The sequence below is a fragment of the Paroedura picta genome, chromosome 2 (assembly GCF_049243985.1).
Source record: "Paroedura picta isolate Pp20150507F chromosome 2, Ppicta_v3.0, whole genome shotgun sequence".
Taxonomy (NCBI): domain Eukaryota; kingdom Metazoa; phylum Chordata; class Lepidosauria; order Squamata; family Gekkonidae; genus Paroedura; species Paroedura picta.
In genome coordinates, this window is record NC_135370.1 from 82,480,435 (window position 1) to 82,500,810 (window position 20,376).

The window sequence follows — 20,376 nt, forward strand, 5'->3', positions numbered from 1 at the left end:
AGGTAACACTAAACAATATTAATGTGCCCCAAACTAGATAATGTGGTTTCATGTCACATCACATGCCAAAAAAATTTTTTTTTATGTTGAATGCCACAAAATCATCAGATTAGGATGCATTGCAGGGAACAGCACTGCTGAATCTAGAAGATGGTGGCATTCAGTGTCTGAACTCTTTTCTGTTTGTAGCAACATCAGTGACTTTGGAATTATTAGGTTTGTGTTTGAATGTGGACAGATTGTAAAGTTGCATGTGTACTATACAGGGCTCCAGTTGTTTTGGAATTATTTCAAGATTATAATTACTAAAAGTGGTGTCTGAATCAGCCATGTGGGTGCTGGTGCATAACTCGGCACACACACGCAGGTGTGCCTGCATGTGTGCACCAAGTTATGCATTGGCGCCCATGCCTCCCCCCCCCCCGGGGTGCGGCACTGGTTGCGTTGGCCTGGCCTGGTCAATTTGGACTCTGCCAAGCACAACTCTAGTGCAGAGCATATATACCTTAGCTAGGCGGGGGGGGGGGGGCATTGGGGCAGCATTTGACGGGAACATTATTTCACACAAAGAGAGCAATACAGTTTTCTTTTGATCTACATGGTTCCAAACAGTCAAGTCAGCCATTTGGTATTCAGACTAAGTTCCAAGCTAGAACAGCCTTGAGATAAGAAGGTCAGAACTGAATGAGCCTTTGAAATTCAGGCAGAGATGGGAGGGGTGCTCTTGAGTGATCCTGAAAAGGTGCCAGGACTCAGCAGCAGATCTGGGAGCATAAGACAATCAAGCAACTCAACTATTTGGTTTGACCAGAAGATTCTAGTCCCCCAATCTGATTAGTTGCTAATTTCTTCTTTGGCTTGTTACACACATTATGTGCATGAGTGTTATATGAGGGCTTAACTTTCTGAGTCTGTCTCTGGGTCAGCCCCAAGTATATCAAGCCAGGTGTGCAGGGTTCAGCTGGATTAAGACTATGGTATGTGAGGAAAGGTGACTTAAACCTTGCTCCTGCACTGTTTTTTCAACCTAAAATGACTACAGGGAGCTGTTCTTTGCCGTAATAGAGAATATCTTCATTTTTGTGTTTATGTACTGTACAGGAGGGACTTTAGCAAATGAACTTCTGACTGATGAAGAACTCTATATTAGGTGGCTTCAAATTGTGACTTTCCTTCCAGTGATGTCCTTCAGCACACCCCCATGGGTCTGCTGCAATAACTGGGTAAGTGTATCTTCATACTTTATTCTGGTATGCAATTTCTGCTAATTTCTGCAAGCCAACCCTCCCCCCTCCAAATCTTTCTTTTACCAAGAGAGTCTGAAGGATTCCCTGTCACCAAATGGATAAACATGTAAGGATAAGACAGACAGACAGACAGACAGACATTTGCCAGTCGCCACTGGCACAAACAGGCTTCGACACCAAATTGTATTTGGTTAAGTAGAAGGCACTTTGCTTTTGCAATAGAGCCTCAGTGGTTTTTCCATGAGAAGAATTCCAGTAAACTACGCCCATTTTGGCCAGCAGCTAGGGACAACTTGGCTGTCGACCTCTAGGTGGGACCTTAAAACTGATCTCCAGGTGACAAACATCAGTTCCCCTGGATAAAATTGCTGCTTTGGTGGGTGAACTCTATGGCATTATACCCTGCTTGAGTGTACTATCTTCCACAAATCTACCCTCCTCAGGGTCCATCCTCAAATCTCCAGGAATTTCTCAATTTGGAGTTTACAATCATAAATGCAGAAGATGGGGGCCAGTGGAAAGTATGTTTTCTGTGGGATACAAAAGACAGTATCAAAGTTAAAGGCAAGATTGTCTTCATTTAAAACAATTAGCTGGAGTGTGCTATCAGTAAACAAAATATATAACAAAGGGAGGATCTCTTAGAGACAGAATACAATTAAATGAAATGTAGCTGATATGTATGTGGTTCTGTTAATGAATCTACTGAGGTAGGTTCAGTGTGGGCAATGTGGGCAGTGTGCCCCATCTCGGAATACAGTCAGTTTAAACTGAAATTGGCCAATAGTACACAGTGGCAGGAAGCTCCATTGTTAATGTGTTGGGGCTCCTGAGGGGTTTTTTTGGTTCAGGGCCATTCCACACCCAAAAAATATAGGGAAAGGATTACTGTCAGAATCCACTGATTACTGCCATGATTTAAGATGCCTTAGCCTCTGTGTAGCCATTTTGCCTGTCTGTCTTTTAGCCCTGAACTGTCTGCTAACTATTCAGTAGTGTAACAAGTGCTGTTATCATTGTAAGTAGTAACACTGGCTGCTCCAAGGTTACTGTTGGGCATGTTATCATTGTTGAATGCTTTCCCAGACGGCACCTGGACATGAAAGTCTGTTTTGTCTGTGTGTGTGTGTGAACATCTTTGGGCGGGAAAGTCAGGGGATAAGAACTGCGTTTTGACTTGACAAGCCAGATTTGACTTTCAATCGTCCTGGATAGAACTGCTTTGAAATAAATGCTTGCTTTAGAAAGAAGTTGTTGTTTTTCAAGTCTGTCATCCTGACAATTACTTTTTGCAGATGCTATATTTTTGGCATTTATCATGACATCAACATTCAGCGTCCCAGCAGCAAAGTGGTAGCTACTTCCTCCATTTTAAAGTGCTAGTTGGGGAATCGCATAAAGTGGATCCCCCAAATTATGTAGCACTAGCCAGAGGAGAACAACCAGCAAGCCACACACCAAGGAAATGTGCGGAGCTGAAATAGCGCTATCTCCGCCTCCAGTGCATGCCCTTGCACCTACCTCCCCTCCCTTCTTCTGGGGACAGTTTTTTTTTTCCTGAAGCAAACTGCCTGGAGCAACGAATAGGCATTAGATGTCTAGACTTCACAAAAAATCAACAGAAGTATAGCAGTACCAAAAGTCCTCAAGGATCTGTTTTAAGCTATATTTAAAATATTCTGCAAGTAGTTAGTATTATTTGTTTTTTAGTACATGCTATTGTTGACAGTGTTTATCTCTTGGTAGGAGGACTCCTTTTTTCTCCCTGTTTTTGCTAACATTTTTGTCTTTCCAAATTTTCCATTCTGGTCACCCGCCATCACCACCAAGCTAAAGATGACTAAAACAAAATTATACCTTCCCATCTATAAAATAACCTCTTTCATCTTTCTTTTTTGTTCTACACTGAATATCAAGAATGTCATATTTGTATCAGGGTTTTCATTTTTTCTTGGCAGATTCTATTGTCAGATGTTGCAAGCGTTTACTTCCCCCTGTCTTCTGTTATTACCTAGTTCCTGTCTTGCTTCAACAACAAACTTCAGATTTATTTTTTCAGAGTTCCTTGCAACCTCAGCCCTAAATTCAGATGCATATCTCACCTTTATTAGCATTCTGTTCACATTTCTCCACTCTGCCATTCTCTTTATGGGCTTCTTTTCTCTCTTAACTGTTTTGTTTCTCCATCTTACTTTCAAGTTGTTCTGTAATCTGTCCCTCCAACCATGTGCTTTTATTTCCTTTTATATTTCTAATCTTTCCTATCATTATATGTTGTTGGAATTTCTTTTTTCCTGCCGTGCTTCCTTCCCCTTTTCCTCTTTTAAAAAGCTTCCAAAATCTTTGTTTCCTTTCCAGATTTTTCAATAGTGAGAGTAAGGACAAGTTTTTAAACCCTAGCTTTTGACAATTACCATCCCGCTTTCTTTTTCTTAATTGTGCATTAGATAGCATTAGATTGCAAATAGATAGCTGGACAGAATCACAGAATCATAGAGTTGGAAGAGGCCATACAGGCCATCTAGTCCAACCCCCTGCTCAATGCAGGATCAGCCCAAAGCATCCTAAAGCAACCAAGAAAAGTGTGTATCCAACCTTTGCTTGAAGACTGCCAGTGAGGAGGAGCTCACCACCTCCTTAGGCAGCCTATTCCACTGCTGAACTAGTCTGACTGTGAAATTTTTTTTCCTGATATCTAGCCTATATTGATGCACTTGTAGTTTAAACCCATTACTGCGCGTCCTTTCCTCTGCAGCCAACGGGAACAGCATCCTGCCCTCCGCCAAGTGACAACCTTTCAAATACTTAAAGAGGGCTATCATGTCCCCTCTCAACCTCCTTTTCTCCAGGCTGAACATTCCCAAGTCCCTCAACCTATCTTCATAAGGCTTGGTCCCTTGGCCCCAGATCATCCTTGTTGCTCGCCTTTATACAGACCACAAACAATACTCTGTGCAGTTCATATTTGCTTAGCTATCCTAAGTCTACTCACTGCCTCTTTTTCATACCCTTCTTGGTGTCTGTTATTTCCTGGTATCTGGGTATCCTTCTTTTCTCTTTCAGAGGGCATAAGTCAAACTGTTTTTCTGTTACATTTTCTGTTTGTTGATATAATGTGCTAATTTTTCCCCCTTCAGGTTCTAAATCTCACCAGGCACTACATAAACAAGCATCTGGATTTTGTGGTGCCTCTCCTTGTAAAGTATAGCAAGGAATGGCTGTCTTTGGGATATCCTGTTTTTCGACCTGTGTGGTGGCTCAGCCCCACCGAATCAGTCAGCTTTACAATTGATGATGAGTTTCTCATAGGTGATGAGGTAAGAAATAAATTCTATCCTGGAACATTTTAATTACCCCTTTAAAAAAGTTACTTCCCAAGTGTACATGATCCATAAAACTGCAATGAGTAACCCCACCCCGAACCCAGAAACACAGTGTTAGATCCGTGCTGGATCTTGTGGGTCAAAGAGTCACAGACATTGGAATCATTCCTATTCTTTATTGGTGCCAGAACATGATACAGATAGTACCAAGACCGTGATTGGCCAGAACCCAGATGATTGATTTTAAACTAAGGATCCAGCTGGGATCCTTGTAGCCTATTGGCTGGGTGCCATGAAAACTTTAATCCTACTTCAGACTTCTAGCTTGGTCCTCCGTATGATCGTTAGTGTGGCTGCATATACAACATAGGGCAATAACTACAAAAACTTGGATGTAGCTAGTTGATACTTACAACACCTTTAAAAATACCTTAATAATGGCTTGCAGCTATTTGCTGTGTTGATTTCTATGAAATTCTCTTATCAGTGACACCTTTAACTATTTAAAATCTTGTTAATCTATGTAGATTAATAAGGCAGTTGCATAGTATGTTAATGTGATCATCAATTAGCATTTAACAAGGCACTGGAAAGAGATTAAAAAGCAATTAACATTTTAATTCCCCTTCCAGTTAAATTTCAAATATGGTCAATATCTAATTAAGATGTTTGAAGCATTTTTCAATGTACTGAACTTAAAATTAATATTCAACCCCTTAAATATTTCGGCCAGATCAAGGCGATGATACATTGATCCAATGTCTTTGATTCTAAGAGTGTAGCATGGAAGGATCTAGGGTTTTAAAAATCCCATTAAGAAGACTCACACTTAGGGCTCATTAAGCACTCTGATCACTCTGATGTTTAGTATATAGCTGTGGCTGTTTAATATGGACAGTAGTTGCTTAAGTAGCAATAGATTTTAATTAAAAATCATTTGGCTATGCAGTTTTTGCTTTGATGATTAAATTATCTTGGTTGCTACTGCATTAGAAAATGTGCATGTTTGGGGTTTCATCTGCTCCCTGTGCTGGTGTCCCTTGATATTACCATGATCAGTGCAACAAGTACGTCAAAAGACACACAAAAAATACATAATACCCTCAGACATTCTGTCACCTGAAATGAAAAATTCAAATGAAAAGGAAAAACATCTCCCAATACCTCCCCAAACTGGTGGATAATGGTGTCTAATTGTCTCTCCTGTGTTCTTCATTAGGCCTTCTATCTCTCATGTTAATTTGCATAATTTTATTTGGCAATTACTATGTTTTTATTTATTTCCATTTACTCATCCAACTCTGTCCCCAAAAAGATGAAACCATGAGGTTCTGCATCGATTCTGATGATACAAAACATCTACCATTTCCACAAATGCCTGGTCATACATCATCAACAACAAAGCATAACAGAAGGAAAGAATAAACTGAAATAAAATACAGTACAAACATGGTGTGAACCAGGTTTGCACAACAGAATTACAGACAATCAAGTTTGCTTACAGCAGTTGTAGCATTCATCCATTCCAAGTTGGCAACTAAAATCTGGACTAAGATTAGTGCAATTGCATGCATTTTAGCAGGTTCTTCTCATTCAGTACTATCCCAGTACTGTTTCCTGTCTAGATGGATAATGTTAGCCTTGCATAAAAATACTCTCCAAGCTGGATGACAGCTCTCAAAGTGAGGGCAGTCTAAGACTAATTAATCCAGTGTATCTGGAGTTGGGCACCCATGTAGGCACAGCCTTTGGGAAACAGGAATCTTATTAAATCTGCCTTTCATTAGATGCTTTCAGATGCTCATTCTGGCTAGCAAAAAAGCTCTTCTTGAAAGTGAATTGTCTAATGTACAAAGATGTATTTCTCTATAGTCTGTTGTTATGCCCCAGTGCTTTGGCGAACACAAGCTAACTGCCACAGATATCAAAAATTGAATTTCCACATTCTCCGATCTATGGATAATCTGCAGCAATATGTCATATAGCGGGTCTACCTATCTGACCAGTGTAACAACCACACAACTTATGAAACATTGTCCCTTCTGTAAAGCTTAAAATTACATTGAGATGAAATAATCACCATTTCTTTCTTATCAATGTTCTTTACTGTATTGCCACTCAGAATCTTCTTGAGGGCAAGTCCTGAAAGTAGCTGAACACTTCTTTGTACTTTAATGATTCTATATGTGCCTGATAGCCAGTCTTTGCCCTGTGCAAGATCTGTACGTATTACAACTGGCTATGTGGCCACATAGTGATCTGATTATTTTGTTTTGCAGACCAATTAGGTTTTTGACTACAGTGAGGCTGTGGGAAAAGTTATGACACATATTGCCTTTTGAAAATCAATCTGGCTGGGTGGCAGAGCAATCAGATACTATCAGTTGTAATGCACAGTGAATCTGTCGCACAGCCAAAACCAGTTTCCAGTCATCTGAACTGGTTCTGGTCCTCACAAAGGATTAGGCTGCTTCCAGATGGAAATTTTTCCCTTTGTGGAAAGCAGAAAGCTACTGTATTAAATAGCAAGGTCCACATGATGCTGTGTTCATTCTCAGCATCACTTGTGGTGTTTCTGGGGGCTTCCCCTTTAAAGTGAATTAAAAGCAAAGCAGATCAATGGGCAAAGCTGAAGGGAAGCATCTGTGTAGGTGCTACCTCTGTTGCCACTACCGGGGTGGGGACTCTGCTTTCAAAATGGCCAAAGGCATCTTAAAGGTCAAATTGAAATACAGTAATATTGGGGCTCCACAGAAGTATTTCAGTGTTGATAAAAAGAAGCTTGTGAAATGCATCAATTTTTCAATATCCTGCACTTTAATAGAAATAAAATAATATTTTGTACAGGTTATGATCTTGGCAATATGAAACTACATACATTCCAATCTTTAGTGATATTTGTTTGTTTTTAATATCCAGTGCTCCTTGTAACCAAGCTTCTTTGGTTCTTAAGATCTGGCTATGGAGGAAAACAGTTAAAAAAATCACTGTAGAGGGGGACTTTGAAAAATAATCAGTGGATACAAGGATAAAACACGCCCTTCCTCCTGCCCACCAAGCCCCCTGCAAATGTCATCCTCTTCAGACTCTGCATTCAAATGAACAGATGGAAAAACCATAATTGGTTCAAAATAGGTATCTCCCCTCCTCACAAACTAGAAAGTATTCTTGATGTTCTACATAATTATAAAGACATTTTTAAGGTACAAATCTGCAGGATCCCCCCCCCGCCATGGCATGTATAGTAATATAAAAGTATCCCTCAATGAGTGAACATGTCAGCAACATTGGAAAGGGGAGCATCTTGGGAAAGAGGGGAAAGAGGGATTAGAAAAGATTTTCAAGAGTTCCAAACCCACATCTGGAAGTATTTCAACAGATAACATTTATAACAGTTGGCTAGTATCCTCTTACTCTGTTAAAGTTGGACCCCTTTCTCCTGCATAAGAAGCCTTTCTGCATCAGAGAATGCTCCTTGGGCTGCAGAAAGACTTGCAGGTTTGCTGAGCAGAGTAACAGGATTATCTCTAGCCACTGCTTCCAAGGGTTTTGTAGAAAAGTGCTGAGAAAAAAGACAGCATACTGCCTTGGCTAGTTAGAAAACACATTGGTTTTGGCTAGTAGAGATGTAGCAAAGGGAAAATGTGATGTGAGGTGGTGACTGGACTCCATGGCAACTAATTATATTTAAAATGTCAACTGTAAATAATCAAGTCTTAACAAGATACCAGGAAAGCTCTAGTCATAAGCCATTTCTTGGAATAATTGCTCCTAATCTAGATAGTATCAAAGGATATATGTGCCAGTCTACAGCATAAAACCTAGAGTCCAAATGGCACCCTAGAGACCAACAAGATTTGTGGGAGGGGATAAGCTTTCAAGAGTCAAAACTCCTTTTGTCAGATGGACTCAAATCTATGTAATCTAGATGGAAATGATGTCATGAGAACTAGAGTTTTGCAATGGCTGATTCAAGGCCTACCAAGTATGCCTTTATTTATGCCTTTATTAAATGGATTGTTTCATTTGCCTGTTATAGAAATCAGTTCTCTTGTGCTCACTTTAAGATCTCATCTATAAAATGGGCTGACAGTATTGGTGAACCTCACTATAGCCTTGCTCACTCATTGGTTCACCTAGACTCATTCTTGACCCTCTATTTTTTCAGCTTTTAATGTTTCTCTTCATGCAGTGGCTTGATCTGCTGTAAGTACTAAGGCTACCAACTTCCAGGTGGGATCAGAAAATCTCTTGAAATTGCAACCAAGTTTATGACTGCAAAGATATTCTCCAGTTTTTCTCCCCTGGAGAAAAATGATAGCTTTGGAGGGTGGACACGGGCCTCAAGATGGTTCCTTAGGCCTTTCTCCACATTCACATGGTAGAGCTTCTGTACCCCTTCCCTCCTGTTTTCCTCCTATTTCTCCCCAGATTTTTTTCTATATACAATAGTCGTTGAAACATGACTATCCTTCTTTTAAAAGGAGGAGGGGTGGGGGAGGTTGCTGGGGTGGATGACAGAAAAGATACTGGGATGTGGGGGGGGGGAGAGCAATGGCTGGGAATGCCTGACTGGATACAGCCCACCTTTTCTCACTTCTGCAAGGCCCAGCCCCAACATACACCCCATTGGACCGCACATCAAAAAAAGGAACATGGATTTCTGAGCAATCCCTTGATGCAGGTCAACTGAGTGGATTAGTCAGGAAGACACAGACACAAACAAACAGAAATCAGAGCCTAATTGGTCACGCATAAACTATCCTATAGTATTTTAAAAGACCAAAAGCAGCTGCGGAGTGGACTGAGATCAGGGCTGGTTAGCAGTTTTTTATTTTCCCAATCAGCCCCTGCCTCAAAGCTGATATTTATTCGGTGGATGAAAACACACAATATGTGTTTATTTATTTAGCGCATTTTTCCCTTGCTTCCTCCAAGGAACTCATGATTATGTACATGATTCTCATGTCTGCACTTCATCCTCAGCAACCCAGTGAGTTAGGCTAGGTTCAAAGAGTATGCCTGTTCTAATGTCACTTGCTAAATTTCATAGGATACAGGATTTGTACCCAACTCTCCCCCATCCTGGGTGTCTATGTCTAGTACAGAAGTGTTATTTTGGAAGTGGAACAGGGAGATTTCAGAAGGCAGATAGCAAGATTCATAGCAGATTCATTTATCTGCTTTGGATAAATTCACAATTAAATTACATACCTCACTCCAAACAATAAATGTAAAGTGCATTTATTCTTGTTAGTTTTGTACCTTAAAATGGCCAGAGATGTACACATTTACACAAACCAGAAAATTTTAAATTTACTTCTGAGATCCATGGTAATATTCACTTAAATTATGTACAGATGGGATTTATACAAGGAATCAAATAGGTGGGATGGTTTCTAGTACCTTTTCCATACCGGTGGCACCAGGCTGCCCCTGGTTGTTCGCAAAAGGGCAATTTACCCTTCTCATGGGGGACTGTTTGCTTGGTGCACCCCATCTGCCCTGGATTTCTGCCTCTGAACAAGGCAGCTGGGGCATCGAGGTTCCACTGTGCTCTGCGGAGGCAAGAGGCATTGTCCTCCCGATTCTTAAAAGTGAACAAAATGCCCTAGTCAGCTCCTCAGTGCTGTGCAGTACCACAAAGCCAGCTGGGGCATTTTCTGTCCCTTCCAGAATGCTCTAGTCAGGCGAGGAGCTGGGCCTGAACTAACTCTTCCCCTATCTCATGTGCCTGCCCTGACATAGGCCCTATAGGTGCCCAGGGCAAAAAAGGGAATGTGGGTATATCCATGTCCCCTTGCTGCAGGGCTATGGCGAGCCTGAGTCAGGACAGGCCTGGGCTGGTGCCGATGTCATCTAGAAGTGGGCATTAGCCCTGCAACAAGATGAGCGTCGGCCCAGGCCTAATTCCCTATGTGGAAAAGGAATGGGTATTTAATCAGAAACTGGCTGGAGACTGTTCGCTTGTGTAGTTTTGCTTTTTGGAGGATGGCGGATAGGGCAATAGGAGCTATGGACTGAGAAACTATGGAAACTCTGAGGGTCAAAGACTGGCCGAGTTGCTGTGATGTCACAAAATATTCACAATGGGATTGCCTTTATTCAGAAGACCATAAATCATAAAGTTCCCTATTTCAAAATTCTCAACTGCCATTCGTGTGCTATAGGACTACATTACAGCATATTCTTGACTAGAAACAAAGCCCATTTATAAAAATGGGCAAGAATGATAGGCTTGGGGAAGTGGCGCAGCGGCGGTAGGGAGGGGTGGGTGGAGGGTGGAGTGGGGGACGGGCGGAAAATGGGAATGGGGTGGGGTGGATCGCGCAGTAGCATGGACCAGGGCAGGTGGGGCGCACTTACCTGGTGAAGGCTGGTTAGAGGTGCGCTGCAGCAGTGAAGGAGGCGAGGTCCAGAGTCATGGCAGGGCAGTGGCGTGCAAGCGGCTCGGCGACGATCTCCCGGCTTGCGCGTCCATTGTGGGGGTGGCCAGCGAGGGGTTGGCCGGGCGGTTGCGGCCGGCGGCTCTGTGCCGTTGTCGTCGTGTCGGCAGCCATCTTGGATGGCAGGGGGCTGAGTGATGCGGCGGCGGGGAAGGCCGGGGACAGGGCGCGAAGCGACGATGGGAGCGCTCTGCCGGCGTGGGCCCTGTAGGTGTGGGCAGTGGAGGCCGCAGGCTCCCCCGAGCGCGGACGGCTTGTTGGAGGCCTCGGCAATGGAGGCGCCGCAGCAAGCGGCGTCCGGGTGAGTGGGGCGGCCGCGGCTGGAGTCAGCGGGCGGCGGTGAGCTGGCTGGTGGCGGTGGCGGGAGTGAATGGAGGCGGCAAGGCAGCAGCGTGCGGAGTCAATGCGGGGTGGATCGGGAGGTGCTTTATGCCTCCCAATTTGTCAGTCCGGTGGGAAGGGACCAATCGTAATCCGCGCGGCACCAAGGTCCCTTGGCGCCGGACTGACAATTGGAGGGCCCAATCGGCAGGCGCTTCATGCCTGCCGATTGGGCCCTCCAATTGTCAGTCCAGAGGAAGGGGCCTATCGGCACCCTTCCTCATCACGGACAGGGCCCGCCTTCGGTGCCCTTAGTGGGTTATTTAATCCATTCTGCAGGAGCGGTTAAAGATGTAATTTTGTTCTTACAAAGTTTTAATCTCCCCTTCACAGATTTTATCTCCCCTTCACAGTTGCCATAAACTTGTTCAGCCCTTGTGATGATCATGATATATGACTTTATTTTTCCCCCTTTAAATTCAGGTACTTGTTGCCCCAGTAACAGAACAAGGGCAAAGTCAAAGAGACATCTTTCTGCCCATGGAAGGTCAGAAGTGGATGGACACCAATAATGGTCAGGTGTTTGATGGAGGCACGTTCATCAAGAACTATTCTGTCACACTTGTTGATGTACCGGTTTTTGTTAGGACTTCTTAGACTTCCAGGCTGTTCCAGATCTCAAAAGGCGACCTGCCACTCAGAAAAGTATTGCTGACATGAGCTTCTTTGCTGACATTAACTTTATCTATTTTAAAAGACATTTGCTGACATTAACTTTATCTATTTTAACTTTCTCTTGTGGCGCAGAGTGGTAAGGCAGCCATCTGAAAGCTTTGCCCATGAGGCTGGGAGTTCAATCCCAGCAGCCGGCTCAGAGTTGACTCAGCCTTCCATCCTTCCGAGGTCGGTAAAATGAGTACCCAGCTTGCTGTGGGGTAAACGGTAATGACTGGGGAAAGCACTGGAAAACCACCCCGTAATGAGTCTGCCATGAAAACGCTAGAGAGCATCACCCCAAGGGTCAGACATGACTCGGTGCTTGCACAGGGGATATCTTTACCTTTACCTTTATTTTAAAAGAAATTTTGGATTAAAGCAAATATTAAAATGTAAATCTTAATTCCATTGTTACTTTTCAAAAACAGTAACCTTCTGCAGGATCCTCAGTCTGGATTGCATTTAACAGCATTTCATGTCTTGATGGTATTTGCCTTCAGACAGCTAAGTTTTGTCTCTGTCTCTGTGTGTCTGTCTTTTTTCAAACTTTGAAAGTCCTCTTTCACAGAATCACAGAATCATAGAGTTGGAAGGGGCCATACAGGCCATCTAGTCCAACCCCCTGCTCAACGCAGGATCAGCCCAAAGCATCCTAAAGCATCCAAGAAAAGTGTGTATCAAACCTTTGCTTGAAGACTGCCAGTGAGGGGGAGCTCACCACCTCCTTAGGCAGCCTATTCCACTGCTAAATTACTCTGACTGTGAAATTTTTCTGATATCTAGCCTATATAGTTGTACTTGTAGTTTAAACCAGGGGTCATCAACCCCCGGTCCGCAGCCCGGTTCCAGGCTGCAAAGGCCACGGTACCGGGCTGCAAAGGGCACGGTACCAGGCTGCCGACAGCCGCGCCTGCCTCCCCCCGCCCACCACCTGGTGGTGAAAACGCGCATGCGCGGCAACTGCACGTGCGCGTTTTCGCAGCACCCGGGCCGTCGGCTCTCCCCTCACCCCAGATGTGGTCCCTGACTTGAGAAAGGTTGGGGACCGCTAGTTTAAACCCATTGCTGCGCGTCCTTTCCTCTGCAGCCAACAGAAACAGCATCCTGCCCTCCTCCAAGTGACAACCTTTCAAATACTTAAAGAGGGCTATCGTGTCCCCTCTCAACCTCCTTTTCTCCAGGCTGAACATTCCCAAGTCCCTCAACCTATCCTCATAGGGCTTGTTCCCTTGGCCCCAGATCATCTTTGTAGCTCTCCTCTGTACCCTTTCAATTTTATCTACATCCTTCTTGAAGTGAGGCCTCAAGAACTGCACACAGTATTCCAGGTGTGGTCTGACCAGTGCCGTATACAATGGGACTATAACATCTTGTGATTTTGATGTGATGCCCCTGTTGATACAGCCCAAAATGGCATTCGCCTTTTTTACCGCTGCATCATACTGCCTGCTCATGTTTAGCTTACAATCCACAAGTACCCCAAGGTCTCGTTCACATACAGTGTTACCGAGAAGCATATCCCCCATCCAGTAGGCATGCTTTTCATTTTTCTGACCCAGATGCAGAACTTTACACTTATCTTTATTAAATTGCATCTTGTTCTCATTTGCCCATTTTTCCATTGTGTTCAGATCTCGTTGAAGTCTGTCTCTATCTTCCGGAGTATTTGCCAGTCCTCCCAATTTGGTGTCATCTGCAAACTTTTTTTCACATGCATGGACATGCCAGCCCCACAAAGGTGAAAACACCTTCTCAAAGCTGTTATTGAAGATGAGAAATATCAGGGATCATTCCTTAACAATTAGCTTACTGATGAAACATCTACAGTGTGGTCATAAGCCCAAATCTCATTGAGTTTCATGTTTGCAAAACTGTAATGAAAGTCACAATAGTCAGAAAGCAATTTCAAAACTGTGAATTGATTATTCCACCACCACCCCTAAATCTGTACAGGGTGGATCAGAGCAGTGACAATAAAATATGTTTCATTTATCCTGGAAATAAACCACTTATGACTCAGAGAAGGTTGAGTGTGTGTGAGAGGCAGAAAAACCTGACTTACGGATGCATTTTGCCATTTCAAGATTCTAAAAACTAAGGGTCTTCTGAAATATGAATATTCACAATACTTTCGGAGTCCAGAAAATCATGAAAAGGTCATTGAGCCATCTGTTTCTTGCACTTTGTTTAGGCAGCAGAGATGCATTTATTTATGACATTAGCACAGCTGAAAGACTGGAATGCTGAAAAGGTACTTCAAATTACTTCCCCAACACATATTTGCATATGAGGCATGTATCTGATAGAAAGAGGCTTATAGATTTAATGTCAAACTTATAAATAATAAATAATAATAAATGGGTGTCCCACAGCAATTTTTATACCTTGTTGCATTTTTCTACCTTGTTGCATTGTTCTTCATACAGCATGTGAGCTAGTGAGAAACGACACATTTCGTGAATGTTACCAAGGGCTTTTTGCCTGTTTGCAAGGACATGCAGACCGTCTCTCAGCTGATCCCTGCATGTTGCATACAGTGGAGGGGCTCACCCAATCTCCTATCGTCACCACCAAATTGGCATTATTGTCTTCAACACCATCTTGAAGTGGGATGGCCTTTGCTCATCACAATTTGCCATAGGAATGATTCAAATGAATTATCCTCCTCTGGGATGATCAGTTTACAGCCATGTCACATCTGTGGTGCCTCTGGAAGAAAATATCCTACTTACATGGACAGGACTGTAACAGAAACAGCAACAGTGCGATAACAAGATGGCTCAGAGTACCAGACAGAGTGAGGTACTCAGACAACTATAGTTGGACTTTACAAAATGTGGAGTTTTTTTGCTATGGTTGGGAACAAGGCAGGAAGAGATAGTTGCATATATTTTAGTTGCATAATGTTAATTTAAGAATTCATCCCTGTAGGCATGGCCTACTTTTTAACACCCCACATGATGTTTGCATTAAAGGTGCCATGAAAAGATCTGTTGAATTATCTAACAGAGCAAGCAGAAACATTGTTTTTATTTGCATTTCAAATCAATTAAATCAAAGGTTTTTCAGGCTTCATGCATGCAGAGTTGCCAACCTCCAGATTGTACCAGGAGATCTTCCAGAACTGCATCTGATCTTTAGATGACAGGAAATGACTGCTTGGGAGGGTGAACTCTATGGCATTATACCCTTCTGAGGGCCTTCCCCTCTCCAAACCTCACCCACGAAATTTCCAAGTATTTCCCAGCCTGCAGCTGGCAATCCTACATGCATGACACCAAACCTTATCTCTCTGTATCTATTTGTAAAGAAACAGTTCTAGATTTGCAGAAAAACAACATTCCTGCCCATTCATACACAAACCAGATACAGTTGACAAAAGGTGACAGGTATATGCAGGCAGAAATCTTTGAAACATAATGGTTTATATGGCTCTAGACAATAACCTAAAAAATGCCATTCCTATCCACAATTTACTTCATAATGTATATATCATTACTTTTTTCTCTTCCAGTAGTAATTCTTTTCTGCCAAATAACTCAATGCTGTAGAATGGTGGCATCTAGTGGACAAACATTATTTGGAGAACAACTTTTTCTTGTTCCACCATTCTCCTTTACCCATAATCTCCTCCCTTTGTCATTTTACAGTTAATTTTTATCACATTTTTTACTTTGCAAAATTCCCCCCCCCATTTTTAACATTTTTATTCAAGCAATGTGGACATTATCTTAAAAGTTTCTTTCATGTGATTACTTGTAAGTTTTCATTACCAAAAGAGCAGTAAAATCAGTATTTACTGCTACTGTGTTCAGTATTCCATTGTATGCTGCAAAAATAGGGGGAGAATGTATAAACTATAGAATGTATTAAAATACAGAGATGAATCCAAGGTCAGTATTCATCAGGAGAAGAGGGGCAATTTTACTAATTTCTTCTTGTTGCTTCAGACCCCAATTTACCCCACATGCTGTTCATCAGGGTCTCACACCCCCACAAGGAACAGCATTTTGGGCAGCTCAATGGCTGGAACTGGGTGAAGAGAGCAGGAAAGTTCTGTTCTATTGGGAAAAGAAACAAAACTTTGGAATCAACACATGATGCTGTGCAGATAATCCTGTAGAGTCCTGAGCATTCTGGTTCATTGTCCAGCATTAAAGCACAGGTCTTGCTTTCAGTAAACAACTACTAAGAGCAAGCACATTGTAGTGGTTAAGAGTGGTGGCCTCTAATCTGCCAAGCCAGGTTTGATTTCCCTGCTCTTCCACATGCAGTCAGCTGGGTGATCCTGGGCTTGCCACGTCACTGATAAAGCTGTTCTGACTGAGCAGTCTTGTCAGAACTCTCTCATCCCTACCTGCCTCACAAGGTGTTTGTTGTGAGGGGAGGAAGGATAGGTGATTATAAGCCACTTTCAGACTCCTTTGGGTGTTATTTATTTATTTATATTTATAGCCCTCCACTCTCCATGGACTCGAGGCGGGTTACAGACTATTAAAAACCTAATTAAAACCCCTACCCCATAAAATGAGCATAAAACATAACCAAGATAGTGACATAACTCCATAACCCTCCCCACCCAGCAGCCATCCCCCTTGGGGCGATTGTTCGCTGTAATACACAGCCTGAGGAGGGACCCGGAAGATCTTAGTCCTGGCCTCAATCAAAGACCGTGCAGAAGTGCTCCATCTTACAGGGCCTGCAGAACTGTGCAAGCTCCATAGAGAAAAGTGGGGTATAAAATTCTTCTTCTACTTCCACACAAGCCAAGCAGACTGTTCATGTCTCGCTTTGTGGCTTTCTTTTACACTCTGCATCTCCCTAAATGGCTGGTCATTCCAGGGTTAGCCTTAAGGTAAAGCCAGAAAAGACTGAAATGATCCATCGCCCTGTATCTTTTATTTTAAGTATATGCATGGTCTTGGTTAAAATAAGGGCCAGTAAGGAAGTGGGGTTCATTTGTCTACCAGCCCCCCCCCCAATAGCTAGCTATTTAAAGGAGGAAAGATGTCGTCTGCCTCAAAGGGGTGAGTTTGATTAATGGGCTGGAATCTTTCTCTTACCAGTGCCCTTCTTCACAACTGAAACTGCTCTTTTGAAACCACTGGTAAGATCCAATCACCAATCAGTAGAGTGAGGCTGTGGCTCAGTGGTAGATCAGCTCTTGACATGCAGGTTCAGTACCCAGAATCTCCAGATTAAAAGGCCTGAAGCACTGCTACCAGTCAGAACATACAAAAGTGCCCTTGATGAGCCAATGACCTGATTCAGTATAAGACATCTCCCAGCATTTTGTATGACCTGCAGTTAGGTTCCTTGTAAGGAGTTAGTACAGGGGCCTTATGATACCTTTATTGCTAGAAAGTTTGTTTCCAAATATATCAAATCAGAATATATGTGGCATTAGAACCAAGGAACTATCATTCCAGCAGGCATTCCCACTGTCTTGGCAAGCTGTTTAACAGCCAGAAACCCCTTAGTAATCTTTTCTAGCTAGCTCTGTTCTCAGTTGCTTTTTCTCCCTTATACCCACATCCAAACTGCAAACTGATGTTTAGACTTTTTAGTTATTGATAGAGGATGTGGAATGATATGGTATAGCTCAATCTTGTCAGATCTCAGAAGCTAAGCAGGGTCCATGCTTGGAGGGAAGATCTCCAAGGAAGACTGGAGGAAAGCAATGGTTAACCACTTCTCACTTGCCTTGAAAACCCCTTGCTGGGGTAATCATTTGGTTGTGACTTGATGGCATCTATACCCATAGTTACTGATAACACGGTCATCAAAGGCTACTTATGGGAACCCTATTGTCCACTATCAAGTATCAGATTATAGAAAAAACAAAGGCACACAACGCCCCAAATAAATGAAATCAGTGAACTCAAACAGTTATCATAACATAAGACCATTTTGCATAATTAAGCATATCTACAGCAATATACTGTATGCTTTGTATGTGTATGTAATTTTTATCCAGCCTCCATTTACTATATACTTATTCCTTACATATCATTGGTGCTGTTTCTGACTCTTGTTAAAACATTACAGTGAATTGTCAGTGCTGGCAATGTTTGGGGTTCAGCTTCCTTTCCAGGATATATAAAAATTAAATCTCTGAGGGCCAAACTAGATGTGATGATGACTTCATTGCCACCTGGAAGATGCCATCACCATTCTAAACTATCATATTAATATAATAGGAGACATATTGAATACCAAACAATGAAAGCACAATATATGAAGATACAATAATACGCAGGAAATTAATATACAATAACCACCATTAACAAAATCCAAAGTCCTTTCACAAATATGGACGAGAGAAGTCTCAAATTATGCTATGTGTTTTCTGGATATGACACATGTTTCAAGGCCACTTCCTCAGGCATCCAATATAGAAAAGTTCCTTTGAAGTTCCAAAATCAGCATAATGTCATGTTAGAGATTCCTCCTGCTTGAGGTGCTGCAGTTTACAAATATTCAGTAGACTAGAAATAAAGCCCGCTGTCCTTAGAATACAGCAGGAGCTAGTACCTGTAGGACGAGGATGCGGTCGCAGGCCGGAGGATCAGGGCGTGCAGCAGGGTGACGGCCGGGGGAAGAGGGCAGCAAGGCGTGGCCGCGGCGGCGGCTCGGTTCTGCGGCATTGGCAGACACGGGTGCGGTGCGGGTGCGGGCGCTGGCGCGGAATGTAGCCAGCGGTGAGGGCAGGTCCCGGGGGCGACTGCAGCGAGGTGTGGTGGAGGCGGCGGGGTGGGTCAGTGTTGTTCGCGGGCGCAGCCCCGCCCTGTAGCCATCAGTGTGGCCAGGGCCCGGGGCCGATGTGAGGCAAGCGAGAGCCGGCTCCACGTAGTTGGCGGGCGCGGCCCCGGCCTGTTGCCATTGGCACAGTCAGGGGCCGGGGGCGACGGCGGCGGCAGCGAGGGCACGGAGGGAATCGGAGCAGCGTGTGGGCAGGCGGTCCTGGTGGCGTGGCGTGGCAGCGGCAGGGAGGTGACAAAAGCAGTGGGTAAGCGGCCGACAGGGCAAATGGTAAGCGAATGGGATCCAGGAAGGGACGTGCGGACTGGGGTGGGAAGGGCTTGTTGGTGGGGCACGGAGAGCCGTTTGGGGAGGCGCAGGGGAGGTAGGGGCGAGCGTGGAGGTCAGGGAAGGGGTGTCGGCGGGTGGAGGGAAAGGAGGTTTCCCTTAGCCCAGCGGCGTGTGGGGAGGCTCCTCCGCGGCGGCCATGCCGGCGCCCGTGGCTGACTCACTGTGCTGCGGGTGCTGAGGTGACAATGGCGGCCTTGGAAGAATGGAGAGTCGGCGGTGCGGGCCACCTTTGCTCCTCCGAGTTTTTATCCTGGACAGCGCCCACCCACTCTCCTCCCACTTACCCCTTACTCTTTTATTTAATACCGCGGAGCGGTTTAAAGATAAGCTCTGCTGATAAGCAATGAACTATAAACCAAAAACAATATAAAAACAACCACATCTAACCCAAAGCAGTAACATTATTACCATAGTATACATTGGCAGCTTACCAAAGAAGACTAAGCAGAGCTCATAAATATGTCCTAGTGTAAGTGGCAAACGTCGCCTGTCATATTTCTAAAAAAGTTCTCACTGAGTAAATGGGAGATACTAAATTTAAAGGGATAAGCAACTTCAGTTGAGAATGAGTCTTTATAAAGGTAGAAGATATAGCAGGGTAAGTCCAGCTTATTTAAATCAACAGGAAAGGCTGTTTGTAATTTATGAATGTCAAAAGCCTCCTGTTTTAATAAAAAATTATGAATATCCATCTGATAAAAATGATTAGAAATTAATGTATAAATCACAGAAAACCTAACATCTACAGAGTGATTAATTGCAAAAAACATTGTACTAAAAGAGGAACCATGCTTTTGTTTCTAATTTTAGATCTGTGCTCAACAATTCTTGTTCTAGTAGACATCCTAATATATCCTAGCCCATATGGACATAATAAGAAGAAATATACAATGTTCTTAGAAATTAAATTGATAAAAAGATTGCTCTAATGATGTAAGATGTGCTAGAAAAAAAATCCTTTCCTTCAATACCCATCTTAGAAATGGACCAACCACATTTGGAATGAATGCTTTTTTTTGCTCTTACTTTATAATTGTAAGTGTTGTCTTCTGTACACAGAACATTATTGTAGGTTTATTATACTATGTCCCCACCTATCTAAATCACCACTTTAAAGTCATTTTAAAATGTCATTATGACAAAATTACTCTTCCCCCACCCCCTGTCCCCAGTAGCCGTTTCAGCTCTTGAAAAGGCTTGTGAATGGGAAACAAGAGTGTTGCACTGCAG

The 20,376-nt window shown here is 43.2% G+C and overlaps 1 protein-coding gene across 4 annotated transcripts in view; it reads left to right on the plus strand.

Annotated features, from left to right (window-relative positions):
- Positions 1 to 15,910, plus strand: part of LOC143829825 (SITS-binding protein-like) — a 40,350-nt gene extending 24,440 nt beyond the window's left edge. For 2 of the 4 annotated variants that reach the window (XM_077321283.1, XM_077321284.1), the window contains exons 8-10: positions 1,102 to 1,223; positions 4,385 to 4,564; positions 11,821 to 15,910. In XM_077321283.1, coding sequence (XP_077177398.1) covers positions 1,102 to 1,223; positions 4,385 to 4,564; positions 11,821 to 11,994 — 476 coding nt within the window. In that variant the 3' untranslated portion in view covers positions 11,995 to 15,910. Of the gene's footprint in view, positions 1 to 1,101; positions 1,224 to 4,384; positions 4,565 to 5,885; positions 6,615 to 11,820 lie in introns of those variants that run through there. The other 2 variants (XR_013228245.1, XM_077321285.1) reach the window with 2 other exon arrangements.
- The last annotated feature ends 4,466 nt before the right edge of the window (positions 15,911 to 20,376 follow it).